Here is a 15167-nt window from a genome sequence, read left to right on the forward strand (position 1 = left end):
GTGGCATTGCACTTTTTGTTGCTGGATCGACCCTATAGCAAAATCAAATGCATCACGAACAATGGCTAACGGAGCCCGGAGGTCTGGATGGGCTAACAGGGCCGCTCTAGCAATACTCTGTTTACAAGTGGTGAAAGCTTTTTCCAACTCAGTAGTCCAAATTATACTGTTGTTGCTTTAATATAAATTAAGAACGCCAAGAAAACGCCTTAGTTCTCTAAATGTTTTTCGTTTTGAAAAATGTTGAATTGCCCTAACTCTGTCGCCAATGGGTTCTGAACCTTCAAACAATTTTTTTTTCAAAAGTTTGTGCTGTTTAAAATACGTTGGTTGCTTTCTCGGTTTTTATTTCCTCGATTAGTTTCTCGAATAGTCCTTTTTCCCTGCTTTTGGTATGACCTTTCAAGTCCTTTACACCAGATCAATGGTATAATTCCCATGCAATACTTGCTCGGAATATTCTGGCCAGATGCGGAAGGAGGAGGTCCTATCCTTGATGTAAAAGTGCTGGAAACACTCCGTCTTCTCCCGCCGATTGGTTTAAATTTTTCCAATGCCCATTTAATTTTGTTTGGTCTAAAGATAAAATTCCTATATAATATTATTGGAATCCAACAGGTTAAGTTTTAAATTTGTACTGAAGGCTTTTGTCCAGCGAAATGCGATACTTTGTAGCCAACAAGTTTGCCTTTTCAGATACCTAACAAAATATAAAAAATATTTACTTTAATTTAAACAAGATTTGATTTTTTAATTTTTTGTGAGGTTATTATATCCTATTTTAATCTGTTGTACAATACTAAATTAATAAATTATACACAAGAGGTATTTTGGTGTTTATTAATTTTTTATACCCTGTTGTTGTAAGAGTAACCATACAAACCATACCTATAGACTAGGGAGGTTGCCAACAAACTATGTAGGTACTTCTGGTTCTTGCCTTGCCTTTTATGGACGAGTGATAAACCTGTAACAATAATAACTTATGTAAGAAATAAGCATATATTTTGTATACGTCAATATAAAACAAGTTATAACACTTATAACCATTATGTTTATTATAATTGCTAGATGTATACTTTCCTTTATATATAAAATATTTCAAGATTTATATAAAAATACACACTGTATATACGAGTATATTTTTTTTATATCATTCAGCTAGATTACAAAATTAACATGACTGCCACCCCCCGAATGCTCGCCTGCAGATCTTTATTCCTCTAGCAGGGCGATAGTTCTGAATTCAAATGTATAATTATTGTTGCCAGTTACCTACTAAAAGACTGAAGGTTTCAACCTTTCAACCAACAAACCAACCATTTGCCTCTGTTTGATTTTCTTGAGCGAGGATATCTTTAACGATTAAATCCAACATACGAGGTGTCTAGTACATTAATTAATTGGAAAAAGTATATTCAATTTAAATAAAAAGTTTACAGGCGCTACAGCTCTACCCAAAACAAGTGCATACTGTCTAAACTAAAAAGGGGAAACCTTCTAACGTATTCCAACAGTCTTGCTCCAAAACCTTTGCCGAATTCATATAGCAACTGTATGTAACCGTATATGTAACATAAGGCCATTGTTGTCTGTCATTCAGATTTGTTTGAATAAGTAGGCATCGTAATTAAAATCAGCGTTATCTTATCTTCGTCTACCTTGGTGGCACATTAAATAAGCAATATTAGACTGATCTAATCTAAAAGTCTGAATTTTTGATAGGTAGTAAAGGGCTCACTGTACTTTGCTATCTTTGTTTGTTTTTGTATAGCTGCAGCTATCTAAACATTTTATCTCACATAAATTGAATATAAATACTGGGTACTAACAGAAAATCCTAGTCATTGCATGATTGCTTTTCCGACGTGCATCATAGTAAGATTTGCTTCTTAAATACAAATTTCGTGCATTACAAAAATGAAGTTCACTGCAGTCGTCTTAGTCCTCCTACTTGCTGGCATCTGGGCTATGCCGCAGGATGAGGTCGAATTCGGTTAGTGCGAAATGTCTCCCATATTGTATCCGAACATTATGAAGTAGTTAGTCGAATGTATCATGTGCATTATATGTCGACAGATGAAGGACAGGCGTTCATCACCGTCACCAACAGGATTCAGCGAGCCGTCAACGAGATGAACCGACGCATCGTGGACGCCGGGTATGACCCACTGGTCATCCCCTACAGGTCCACCAGCATAGACACGCCCTTAGGATGGTGAGAAATAGGCAACATATCTGTCTGTGTGAATAACGTTTTCTGTGACGTTCGTAAATAAAACAGGTATTATACTTACAGTCAGAGACTTTAAAGATGCTTATTACTTAATATTCGATCCGCCGCAGGGCCTACGCGCACGTGGAAGGCCTGGAGTGCACGGGGACCTCCCATAACAAGTTCGACCGGCTCAGCTTCAACTCAGTTACCATGCGGCTTAACTTCGACCTAGTGTGGCCAAGGATTGCCTGTGTCGTCAGTAAGTATTTGAACGTACTATTTCAGCTAAGAGATCAAGTTAGATTAAAATTTATATATATGTCGGAGAACGACAGAATTATGTCATCTATCGCCTTTAAGAGGCTATTCATCACGCCATATTTGACAAATAGAGCAAGCTAGGGTGCTACGTTACACCTGAGTGGCGTTTGACGCAGTTCCGCCACGGCGTCATAGAGTGCGCTGTTAAAACAATTGAAATCGAAAACAAATGAAGTTATGCTGTCAATCATTCCGCAGACAAAAACGAGAGAAGATGACGTCGGTGGCGGTTCCTAGGTCTAACCCACTGGCTTGCTTAAGATAAGAAGTATAACGTGTGCTATGATTTGTAAGCAGTCTTGCCCAGTAAATTCTGTGAGTTGAACATCGTATTTCATTGAAAGCCGTCGTCATCCACTATTGAAGGTTCTGATGTGCTATCGCTAGTATGATACGCCCACGATTCCCGACATCAGAAGTGGGATGAAAATATAAATTCTCCGACATATATATCTCATGAAACCAGATGACAATTGATGCCCTTAACCACGTACCTCCTACAGTATCGTTCATTTACATACACTTACACATACATACTTAATATACATACTTATAATTTTTCAGAATCGCAGGGTGCTAAAGCAGCCATCCTCGGGCGCCAATTCGATGCTTCAAATTCCGGGATGTAAGTTAATTATACTGACTGATTCATATTTTTAGGGGTTTACCCCTAAAAATATGAAGTGGCAGTAAATGTTATCGTAATTCTGTTTTACTTACAGCCTGGAGATGACTGACACCCGCGTAGAGGGGAGCGTGCGCGTCCGCGCGAGACCCATCAGTGGCGTCAGCATAATTGACTGCTCCTTACTCTTGAGTACAAAAATCGAGGTGCGCATGATGGCTTGGCTGCAACTAACCCGCTGCCAAATATATATTATTTCAAAATAAGTTAAACAGCGAGTATAATATGCGAATTTGGAGTTTGAAGTCTTTAAACACATTGTTTGTTTCAGTCCGACCTGAAAGTGGTTTGGCATGGACGCGACATCTCCGACAAAGTGAACGGGGTTTTGGAAGCCTTGAACACGCAAATCCAGGACAATAAGGTACATTAATATAATCCGTTAACGAGGCTAGCGATAGTATCGGTTGGGTATATAAGCATCTACTCGTACGAACTTTGTATATACCTACTATAATTTTTGATTTTAGACTGATTGCAGTTCGTAGGATAATTGACTTTTATTAGAATTAGTATTGATGTAAATTACTTTTTGTCACAGGAGGAGTTTGGGGTCCAGTTGTGCAAGCTGTTGGAGCAGGCAACGTGAATCTGACATACCAGAAACTACCTCGAAAATTGTATTTCTATGTGAATGATTCCCACTTTCATGCTGTTTACTTTTATATTATATTATACCAATAAATACTCGTAAATTATCACGGTAGCAAATATATTTTATTTTAAACTTAATTTTCCTAGATCTGTATATTTGGTAGTTTTATTAGGTACATTAAAGAATAAACTTCTTTAATGTACTTAATAAAACTTGACATGAATATAAAAAGTAGGAGATTAAGACCAAGGTAAGTTGGCAGCGATTTTGATAGTCCATAGGGTGCAAGTGTCAAGTAAACATCATAATTTCATAGAAGTTTCACGTTTAAAATAACCGGTGCAACATAATTCAAATTTTAAAGTTCAAGATCGCTTTAAGCGCTGGTGGCCTAGCGGTAAGAGCGTGCGACTTGCAATCCGGAGGTCGCGGGTTCAAAACCCCGGCTCGTACCAATGAGTTTTTCGGAACTTATGTACGAAATATCATTTGATATTTACCAGTCGCTTTTCGGTGAAGGAAAACATCGTAAGGAAACCGGACTAATCCCAACAAGGCCTAGTTTATCCTCTGGGTTGGAAGGTCTGATGGCAGTCGCTTTCGTAAAAACTAGTGCCTACGCCAAATCTTGGGATTAGTTGTCAAGCGGACCCCAGGCTCCCATGAGCCGTGGCAAATGCCGGGACAACGCGAGGAAGAAGAAGATGCTTTAAAACTTGAACGTCCAATTCGTCCTTTATGTTTTCTATGTATTTAATGAAAGCTACTTCGATTGGTTTCAATATTATTAACCAATTAAAACTATGGTTTTTTACTCCAGTCATGGGATGTATGGCGCAATCAATTTTCAAACTAACAAACATCAATGAAAAATTAAACTTAAGCAGCTCTCTGGCTCTTGTTTATAGTAAAATGTTGACAGCGATTAAAAACTGATGGTAAATATTTATTTTACAGGATTTGTCTATACCATCCCATTACTGGTGCCTGTTCCATTATAGGGGTGTTTACTATAAAAAAAATATGGCGAAACCCAATTCCGGAACCAGTTCCGGAACCAGTTCCGGAATTCCGGAATTGGGACCCAATACCAAAAATAATTCCGGAATTAGAATCTGAAGCCATCCGATATTGCAAGCCCTAGTATTTAGGATTTACTATTGACTTACACTACTACATATACAAAATACTTGTTGAAAAGGCCCCCCTCAGCGTGCTAAGCGTTGACCCACAGCCTCTCTGAGGATAACTTAAAAATAAACATATTTCGGATATTTACGCGCTATACTAAACTATGAAGTGGACCTGCTGAGTACTGCGTACTGAGTACTGCTGCAGATCGCGATAAAATATTCAATTTACAAAAACGTGCAATCCACATAAGGGCACGGAAACCTCTCGACCACCCAGCGAAGGAATTGCTCATTAAAATTCAAATATTAGCATTGCCTAGTGTATATATTGTCACGGGTAATGTTAGAAGTTTAATTAAACTCAAGTTTACCCGGGTATAATAAGTATTACCCAAGCCTTTTGGGTAAAGTGTGAATATTTAAATTACATTAATCCGTATTAAGCGTTTACCCGTATACATCTAAGTCTACCCAACACTGACTGGATAATGGTGTAAAAGATTATTTGATTTTCGAGCTTTACCCAAAAGGCTTGGTTAATTTAATACTTAGGTATACCCAGGTAAACTTAAGTTTACTTAAATTAAGTTTACCCAGGTTACGGGTAATGCTAAAATATTAATTACACTAGGTTTACCCGGGGTTATGTAAATTCCACTCTTTTTGGTACCATTAAAGTGCCCGGCAGACGCAGCTTCCGGCCATATAGGAACTGGCAGACGAGTGGTTTCTGAAGCTACATATAAATTCCTATATGTTCCAGGCGCGGATACAAGATTTGGCTTAGGGGGGGGGCCATTTTGAGAAAATCATATATTTTTGCACAGAAAATAAAATTTACTCAATTTAGTAATCTGAGAGCCAGGGTTTTAGGGGGGGGCCATTGCCCCTATGGCCCCCCCCTTGTATCCGCGCCTGTATGTTGCCACATATATTGTTATTGTAAATAAGTACTTATTCATTCAGTAATTAGTAGACGCCTGTATTATGTAGATGACGTGATTTTCACTTTTTTTTATAACTGGAAGTAGTACTTTTTTTCGTGCTTTCGGCCAATTCTAATTTATTTACTATTTTTTCCAAACTTAGCATCACTTTTATGAACGGGTGCCGTGGCGATTATCCTTGTATCAGATGGCGTAGTAGATCATACGGTTCGCGCCCGTACTACAACAGTGCATGTGTTATTTTAAATGTCAAATTTTATGAAATTATGACGTGTACTTAACACTTGCTCATGCTGGGCTATCAAAATCGCTGCCAACTTAGCTTGGTCGTGGCTTGGTCTGACTCCACAGATATTTTATTCACATCTCAGTACCTGTATGTATAATACTCCACAAAATCCATATGTTTACTACAGTCATAAAACCCCCATTAATAATGTAGGTTCTACATATAAATAATTGTCATCAAAGATTCAAAGTGAGTGAAGGAAAAGATCGTGAAGAAACTGGATTAATCCCAACAAGGCCTAGTTTACCCTCTGGGTTGGAAGGTCAGATGGCAGTCGTTTTCGTAAAAACTAGTGCTTACGCCAAATCTTGGGATTAGTTGTCAAGCGGACCCCAGGCTCGCATGAGCCATGGCAAAATGCCGGGACAACGCGAGAAATAAGGATGTCATTAAGATTCAAAAAGTTTATTTGCATAGAACACAGTTATGCGAAGGTGTAACAAAATATAAGAGATCAGTGCATTGAAGAAAAAGGGTAACACCCTAGTAGGACACAACACGCTAGTAAAGAAACACAAATCCTTTTAGTTAAGTACTTCCCTTGTAAGTTAATCTAATTATAAGAAATAACACGAAAAAAACTCGTTAATTGCATAAGGTTTATTTATTTATAAGTAAAATACGAAGCCCAAGTTAGTTGAAAGGTAAAAGTAACAATTTGAAAATTAGTTTCATAGTACGCAATAACAGTACGTAATTCTTTAAGGTAGTCCTTGGTGTTACAGGTTCACATTGTGTTCTCTATCAGCTTATAAACTCCTCCTATGACAAAAAGAAAATTACACATCATTACCAGTACCAATCCTGTGATAGGTACGAGTAAAGTGTGGTAAAAGCCAAACAAGTCATACATACTGATCATACGAAATATCGATTTGAAACAATCGAAATTCGACGGACGCTTTTATATCCAACAGATCATCTCTCTTTCAACATCCCTCTCAATAGTTATTTTTCAATGTACCTTATTATCCTGGAAGTTGAAAATAAAATGCAAAGAAATTTATGATATACGCCGGCACGTTATCGGGCCCGATTGAAGAGTTATCCTTTATTCGTTTAATATACAGTATCAATATTTAGGTCATACTGAGCAACTTTTATTATGGAGCCAACCCGGAAATAACGAAAAAGAAAAAAAAATGAAAAAATGAAAATTAAGTTAAAAAAAAAAAACATTCATTGCTTCCGTGCTTATTTATTTATTGGTATAATATTAATATAACATTAAACAACATAAATGTCGGAATGATAAATATAGAAATACAATTTTCGAGGGAGTCCCTGGTATGTTAGATTCACGTTGCCTGCTCCAACAGCTTGCACAACTGGACTCCAAACTCCTCCTGTGACCAAAAGTAATTTACATTGATATACTAAACCTAATAAAAATAAGTAAAAATAAAAATGTTATTTATTCAGGTATCAACCCATTAAACAACAATAACGCAAATATACAATTAAATTTCTCTAGACTAGAATTAAATTAAAAGTCAATTGTTCTACGAACTGCGATTAGTCTCAAAAAAAATTAGTATATATAGAACGTTTGTAGGTACATACGACTCGATGCTTATATACCCAACAGATACTCACCCTGCCCTCTTAACGGATTTTTTTTTATTTTAATGTACCTTATTGTCCTGGATTTGCTTGTTCAAGGCTTCCACCACCCCGTTCACCTTGTAGGAGATATCGCGTCCATGCCACACCACTTTCAGGTCGGACTGAAACAAGAAATGTGTTTAAGTATTTCAAACTTGCATAATACTTATATTATGTTAGAAAGCCAGATCAGTGCAGCCATCATGCGTACCTCGATGTTTGTGCTCAAGAGTAATGAGCAGTCGATTATGCTGATGCCACTGATGGGTCTCGCGCGGACGCGCACGCTGCCCTCTATGCGGGTGTCAGTCATCTCCAGGCTATAAGTAGGACGGAAGCACGATATCATTTACTGACAGTACTGATATGTTTAGGGGTTTATTGTCATTGGACAATCATCAGCTATTAGTGACAGTCTAACTTACATTCCAGAATTTGATACTTCGAATTCGCGCCCGAGGACAGCTGCTTTAGCACCCTGCGATTCTGAAAAGATACAACTATTTTAAGAGAGTAATCATGAGAACGAGGCTCGAGGTAGATACCTACATTCTTATCCACAACTATAGTTATTGGTTTCAAGATATGCAAACAGTTTAGTTAAGCCGCTCACTTAGTTAAAATAGTATATCTAACCAAAAACTTACTGACGATACAGGCAATCCTAGGCCACACTAGGTCGAAGTTAAGCCGCATGGTGACCGTGTTGAAGCTGAGCCGGTCGAACTTATTATGGGAGGTCCCCGTGCACTCCATGCCCTCCACGTGTGCGTAGGCCCTGCGGCAGTACGAACATGAATCAGCATTTTACCTATAGTCGTATCCAGCTTTAAATATTAATACTTATTTTATTGAGGAACGTCACAAAATATTATTAATCCAGACAAACATTCGTGTCCTATATTTTTTTATTACTGTCTTTTGTTTTCTAGTCTGTAACTGAAATGCTGTCATTTTCTTACCATCCTAAGGGCGTATTTATGGCGGTGGACTTGTAGGGAATGACCAGCGGGTCATACCCGGCGTCCACGATGCGGCGGTTCATCTCGTTGACGGCTCGCTGGATCCTGTTCGTGACGGTGATGAACGCTTGGCCTCCATCTGTCATCACAGAATACACATGATATATTATCTTCGATTTACAACTTTATATAGTCGTGTTACATTAATGGGAGATATTTCGCACTCACCGAGAACAACGGTACCTTCCACTTACTACTTTACATACTTAGTCAATTAATTATGAGTGAAATTCCGCACTTACCGAGTTCAAATTTATCCTGGGGCAGAGCACAGATACCTGCCAGCAGGAGGACAAATGCGACCGCGGTGAACTTCATTTTGGTATTGCAATGAAATAAAAAGTTAGTTCAGCACGTTAAGCAGCAAATATTTTTGTTAACAGCTGTACTGCTGTGCTGGAAATACAAAGTTCTGATATGACGATGTCGCCAATGTAAGTGATATTTATACTCAAATATTATGAGATTGTGAGTGCATTTCCGATTCTTATCTTAAATAAATCGGATCTTGACCTGTGTCATCAAGGACCTCTAATGATTTTATATATATATCATAACATATTCATTGAAGAATATTTATGATTATTAAATATAAATCGAGACCTTTGTAGGTGACATGTTTTTATATAGGCACTGACTTCATATCTATAATGCTACGAGAGTGCAACAATATTTCCAAATGTTGCATTTATCCTTCATGTCCTAATATATATTTTTGACTTGGGACAGAATTGCGCTGATCCTTAACTTTAACCAATATTAGACAAAATAATTATTCTACAATTATAGGAAAGTAGCAAACAGCAGTGTAGGTACTTATTACAGTTTTTAATCAGGATTTACCAGTATCTGCTTTTTGCTTCGGGTTTTAATTTAATTTACTTAGGGTCAGCTGTTAATCTAACTAGACTAGTTCATAGACAAAAAAAAATCAAAAGTTAGCCTTCTGTCCCCAGTAACCCCACTTGATGGTACGTTACGTATCGCAACATTCGCAACGTCAAATCCGTGACCTGTTTTGTAACCAGTAGTAACTAAATATGTACTCAGTTTATACTTACATTTAAAATATCACTTGTAAGTTATCGAGGCTTAAAATAATTCACGTACGGGACTAAACTACTAACAGCAAATAAGTAGTCTTAGTGACGACACAGGTACCTACTCTGATATTTACAGATCTTCAGATACTCGTAGGTTAGTGTAGGTGGGTTAGGAGTGTATTATATGTTTTCAACAAACCTAGGAAAGAAGATGGCCATTGAAGTCTGACTTTCAGATTCATATGAAGTATATGTAGCTACTTATCGTAATTAAAATCTGTCGCAATATTGTCTACCCGGTGACACATCATTAAGATAAAATTAGATTACATTTTTCGATAAATGGTAAAGGATTCCCTGCCTTTTCGTATCACGTTTTTTTTTTGATAAAGCTACAGACATATAAGATTATAAACTCACATGAATTTAATATAAATATCTTGTACTGTAGAGCTATACATCATTACATGACGGCATTTATAGCACATAAATATTTATTCCGCAACAAATTACCTACTTTATTCGTGCATTAAGAATAGTAAGATGAAGGTCATTGCAGTTGCTTTTGTCTTCCTGTTTGCAGGAATCTGGGCTCTGCCCCAGGATGAATTTGAAATCGGTAAGTGCGGGATGTCACTCATAATGAATTGACTAAGTATGTAAAGTGTAAGTGGAAGGTATTATGTGCAATTATGTGCCGACAGATGGAGGCCAGGCGTTCATCACCGTTACGAACAGGATCCAGCGAGCCGTCAACGAGATGAACAGACGCATCGTGGACGCCGGGTATGACCCGCTGGTCATCCCCTACAGGTCCACCGGCATAGACACGCGATTAGGATGGTGAGAAATTATAGGCAACTTATCAATTAATAGATACGAAAACAAAATACAGTAAAATTTGTATTTTGTTTTCGTATCTATTAATTGCAATGCATTCTAGAAATGAGTGTCCGTGACATAAAAGATGCTAATTACTTATATAATATTCGATCTGCTGCAGGGCCTACGCTCACGTGGAGGGCCTGGAGTGCACGGGGACCTCCCAGAACAAGTTTGACCGGCTCAGCTTTAACTCGGTCACCATGAGGCTTAACTTCGACCTAGTGTGGCCAAGGATTGCCTGTGTCGTCAGTAAGTATTTGAACGTATAATTTTAAGTAAGAGATCAGGATAACTTAAGATTATATTACATACATACCTTGAAAGCAGATGACGATTGATGCTCTCAACGGCGAACCTCCCACAGTATCGTTCCATTCTTAACTTATTTATATATTTTCAGAATCGCAGGGTGCTAAAGCAGAAATTCTCGGGCGCGACTTCGAAGCTTCAAATTCGGGTATGTAAGTTAATTACACTGTTACCGACAGCTGACGATTGGCTAATGAAAGTAAACCCCTAAAAATATCTTGTTGCAGTAAATGATATCGTGCCTCTGTTCCTGAGATGACTGACACCCGCGTGGTGGGTAGCGTGCGCGTCCGTGCGAGACCCATCAGTGGCATCAGCATAATTGACTGCCTTTTACTCTTGAGCACAAACATCGAGGTACGTATGATGGCTTGGCTGCAACTAGCCCGCTCCTGTAATAAATATACGAGGTTGAAGTCTTTATACATATTGCCTGTTTCAGTCCGACCTGAATGTAGTGTGGCATGGACGTGACATCTCCCAGAAAGTGAACGGGGTGGTGGAAGCCTTGAACAAGCAAATCCATGACAATAAGGTACTTAAAATAGTATATGTTGGATATATAAGCATCCTATGTACAATCTTATGTACCTACAAACTTTCTATATACTATATTTATTGATTTTAGACTGATCGCAGTTTGATGGACGATTGACCTTTATTAGAATTAGTATGTAAATTACTTTTTGTCATAGGAGGAGTTTGGGGTCCAGTTGTGCAAGCTGTTGGAGCAGGCAACGTGAATTTGACATACCAGAGACTGCCTCGTAAATTGTATCTCTATAATATTGATTCCGACATTCATGCTGTTTATTTTATATTATATTATTCTGATAAATAAATAATCACAGAAGCTATGAATGAATTTTGTTTGAATTACATTTTCCTGTGTGTTTTTACAATACAAAAAGTAAAGCAACTATAAAAAAAACTTCGTCTCAACTACCCTACGAAGACTTATTGAGGCGCGACCTAGAAGCCGCTTCTAGGGTCGAGTCAGAAGCGTGGCTACACGTGTTGCTTTTCCCTTCGCTAGGGACACCATTAGATAACGAATCTTTAAGAATTGTGGTTATGTTCCGAGAGCTGGTAGATATTTTGGAGGTATGTAGATATTTTGGTGTTGAGTAGGTCCTTGAGGCAAGCTGTAAATTTGTCTAATAGTTCTCTTATCCAAAAAAAGTTTAACCGACAAATTAATAACTACGGAAACTGTTCACAAATTTTCACACATCAGTTCAGAAACGCGGCAGGGAGAACAACTAAACATAAGAACACATTTTTGTACAAGCTGAAACTGATACGCTCAGCTCGAGCTTCACACTCGCTTAGTCAAACAAAATATGAAATTCAAGTGCAAAAATATATATACAAAAAGCAATATCTGCATACACGTCTGGCGATCTAACCCGGATCGTCGCTGTTACCACCTATTTTAAATGATCTTAAACCTAAGCAGGTTTAAGATCATTTAATCTCATTAAGAATTTTTACATTTCACTTGCACGAGATAAAACATTAATAATGAAAAGATTATAATAATATGGATATGAGCGCACAGGCACTAAATTATAACATTTTAAAACGTAAAAAAAGGGGTACCTGATCAAACAAATATTTATTGACCGCGCGCTTTCGAAAATGCATACAACTAGTGACAATATCACCAAAACAAGTAATACACGGAGTCATTACAGCTAGATATGGCATTTCTTATTCATATTCTTTATTTGTATTGAGCATACATTGTCATAGATGTGTAATTTACATTATTATAGGTACTCATGTCAATTCCCGAATGTCCCGAAATTGTCTCTGGTCTCGTGCGTCTGTTTGTTCCGGACGTCCCGAGAATGGCCCTCAGACCACGACAACGCGACCTGTTGGCCGTACCGCCGGCGCGCACCGTATCGCGCAGGAACTCGCCGCTGCTCCGCGCCCTTTCACTGCTCAATGCGCTCCTGGCATCGACGTCTGAATGCGACCTATTTGCGTGGCGATGGGCGGTAGTGTGTAGTGAATGCTTGAGATTCTGTGAGGTGGTGGATGCTAGGTGCTCAACTGTTCCAATTTAATTTGTCATTGTTTTTATAATTGTTAATGCTTATAATTATTATTGCTGTTAGTCTTCGTGACGCATTGGTTCTACTGTAATGTCATGTAAACATCAATAATAAAATAAAATAAATAAAATGTCAGAAACACATAAAATTAAAATCGTTGTAAACATTGAGAAAAAATAATAATTATTAAATTGACAGTAAGATAACACTACGCCCTGTACGTATACGTTAAACGTTAGGCTAAAGTATATTAATTAATTAAAGAAGTCAAATCTTCCAGAGATTCCTTAAATTAATAAAACGCCTTTTGGAGCAGGAAACGCTTGAGTTTTTTATAAAAATTAGATCTGAGCCAACATCCTTTATATCACGACCTTCAAACCTTCAAGAAAAGAGTACTCCTATCTTAAAGGCCGGCAACGCACTTACAACCCCTTTGGTGTTGTAGGTGTCCATGTGCGGCGGAAATCGCTGACCATGAGGTGATCCGTCTGCTCGTTTACCTCCTGTATCATAAAAAAAACAGACGGTAACCTGTTATAGATGCGTGGGCCTATAATTTGGGAGAAGTTACCTGTTTTTGCGAGCCTGTGCCTAGGTATTACTAGTACCTGCGGTCGTCTTGACAACTCACGCGTTGTAGTAGCGATGGACAAGTGTTTCCTGCTCCACCGAATTAGTTTTCATACCTCAAATATAAAGAGCCAGGGAACCGTTAGGATACGTAATTTAATGAAAAGATCACTTGCCGGTTCGTCGGGCGGTACTCGGCACCTGGACCGGGCGACTCTTCTTCGACTTATAAAAGGGCAATCACGGTCTGTAGCTAAACCCCAAAGATCGATACCATAAGAAAGATGGGAATGAAAATAAGCGTAGTAGGCGGCTATAGTAGATACATCTGGGACAAGGAGCCTTTGAATCTAGTTACGGCATAATAGCCAGAGTTCAACCTAGCACAGAGGGAATCTGCCACTGCAGTCTACCCTCTAGAGTGAAGCCTATGAATCTCGCGCAGCTCACGGCCTCAATGTGAGTGCTTTGTATTACTACAGGGATTGAATTTGTAGTCTTACTTGTAGCCAATGAGAAGTCAAGAGTATTCGTGTTTTCGAGGTTGAGCTGCATACCGTTCGCAGTAAACCAGTGCAAGAGCTTCATTATTACCGTTTCGACACTGATACGGAGCTCATTCTCACAGTCCCCACTCACGACGGGACGGATATCGTCTGTATCGTCTGTGTCTTAGCAGCTGTTTGCCAACTGCGCCACTATAGGATATACGTAAGTCGGTCAAATTAGGTTACTTATTCTCGTGAAAGGATTTAAACAAAAGAGGGCCGTGACAGAAAAATCTTACACTTTTTTCGCCTTGTCTCCATTCGCCAACCGTCCGATAAGGAACTTCGTTCCAAAAATTAGCCAGAACATTTTGGTCGGGTCTTTTTTACCTTTAACCTTGTCAGGCGATCTAGAAAGTAACTTATGTCACTTGCACTCAAAATTAAGTTTGTCTACTATATGTATGTATATAGCAAAGTTATTTTTGTAGTGCAGTAAATTAAAGGTACACTAGGATGTACAATGTAATTGTGACTATGAAGATGACACGAAGGATTCTCGTGAGCTGAAAAACATGGTTTCAAACGTTACGACACCTACCAGGCTAAAAACCTGCATCGATCACATTATCAGCAACATACCCGATGCTATAGTAATGGTGCATGAATTAGGCCTCTCAGACCACAATACAGACCAAACACTCAGTTTTAACACCCAGATTTAAAGCATGCCTGAACGTTTAGAAAAATGGTACGCGATGAAAAGAGATTTAGGTCGGGATAATATGAACAGATTCCGTGAGTGTCTGAAGTCGATGCATTGGAGTAACATTTACTCTCAATCTGATTTAAACAGCGCTTTTAATGAATTCCATGATACTTTTGCATTATTTTACAGACTTTGTTTTCCACTTAACAGAACTTGTATAGGTAATAAAACAAAAACTAGTTGGATTACACAAGGAATAAAAAAAGCTAGCATCACAAAAAG

The 15167-nt window shown here is 38.3% G+C and overlaps 2 protein-coding genes across 2 annotated transcripts; one reads left to right on the top strand and one right to left on the bottom strand.

The window, feature by feature from the left end:
• The first annotated feature begins 1826 nt into the window (after positions 1 to 1826).
• LOC133524993 (uncharacterized) lies at positions 1827 to 3935 on the top strand. The gene is made up of 7 exons (XM_061861174.1): positions 1827 to 1996; positions 2080 to 2218; positions 2347 to 2477; positions 3104 to 3164; positions 3262 to 3370; positions 3496 to 3588; positions 3766 to 3935. The coding sequence occupies exons 1-7, from the start codon at positions 1921 to 1923 to the stop codon at positions 3811 to 3813; spliced, it is 657 nt and encodes a 218-aa protein (XP_061717158.1). The 5' UTR covers positions 1827 to 1920; the 3' UTR covers positions 3814 to 3935.
• Positions 3936 to 7370: 3435 nt separating this feature from the next.
• LOC133524992 (uncharacterized) lies at positions 7371 to 9398 on the bottom strand. Its single transcript, XM_061861173.1, has 7 exons — positions 9058 to 9398; positions 8756 to 8894; positions 8441 to 8571; positions 8219 to 8279; positions 8005 to 8113; positions 7823 to 7915; positions 7371 to 7534 (listed from the first exon to the last, which is right to left on the bottom strand). Exons 1-7 carry the CDS (start codon positions 9131 to 9133, stop codon positions 7487 to 7489), a joined length of 657 nt encoding a protein of 218 aa, XP_061717157.1. The 5' UTR covers positions 9134 to 9398; the 3' UTR covers positions 7371 to 7486.
• Between the last annotated feature and the right edge of the window lie 5769 nt (positions 9399 to 15167).

Source organism: Cydia pomonella, chromosome 14 (assembly GCF_033807575.1).
Source record: "Cydia pomonella isolate Wapato2018A chromosome 14, ilCydPomo1, whole genome shotgun sequence".
NCBI lineage: Eukaryota > Metazoa > Arthropoda > Insecta > Lepidoptera > Tortricidae > Cydia > Cydia pomonella.

What these genes read in the sequence shown, in the direction of transcription:
- LOC133524993 (XM_061861174.1), top strand. Translation starts at nt 1,921, where the DNA reads ATGAAGTTCACTGCAGTCGTCTTAGTCCTCCTACTTGCTGGCATCTGG. An exon ending in GCAGGATGAGGTCGAATTCG is followed by an intron (nt 1,997 to 2,079) that starts GTTAGTGCGAAA and finishes ATATGTCGACAG; the next exon opens with ATGAAGGACAGGCGTTCATC. An exon ending in AAGGATTGCCTGTGTCGTCA is followed by an intron (nt 2,478 to 3,103) that starts GTAAGTATTTGA and finishes ATAATTTTTCAG; the next exon opens with AATCGCAGGGTGCTAAAGCA.
- LOC133524992 (XM_061861173.1), bottom strand. Translation starts at nt 9,133, where the DNA reads ATGAAGTTCACCGCGGTCGCATTTGTCCTCCTGCTGGCAGGTATCTGT. An exon ending in CCAGGATAAATTTGAACTCG is followed by an intron (nt 8,895 to 9,057) that starts GTAAGTGCGGAA and finishes CTGTGATGACAG; the next exon opens with ATGGAGGCCAAGCGTTCATC. An exon ending in TAGGATTGCCTGTATCGTCA is followed by an intron (nt 8,280 to 8,440) that starts GTAAGTTTTTGG and finishes GTATCTTTTCAG; the next exon opens with AATCGCAGGGTGCTAAAGCA.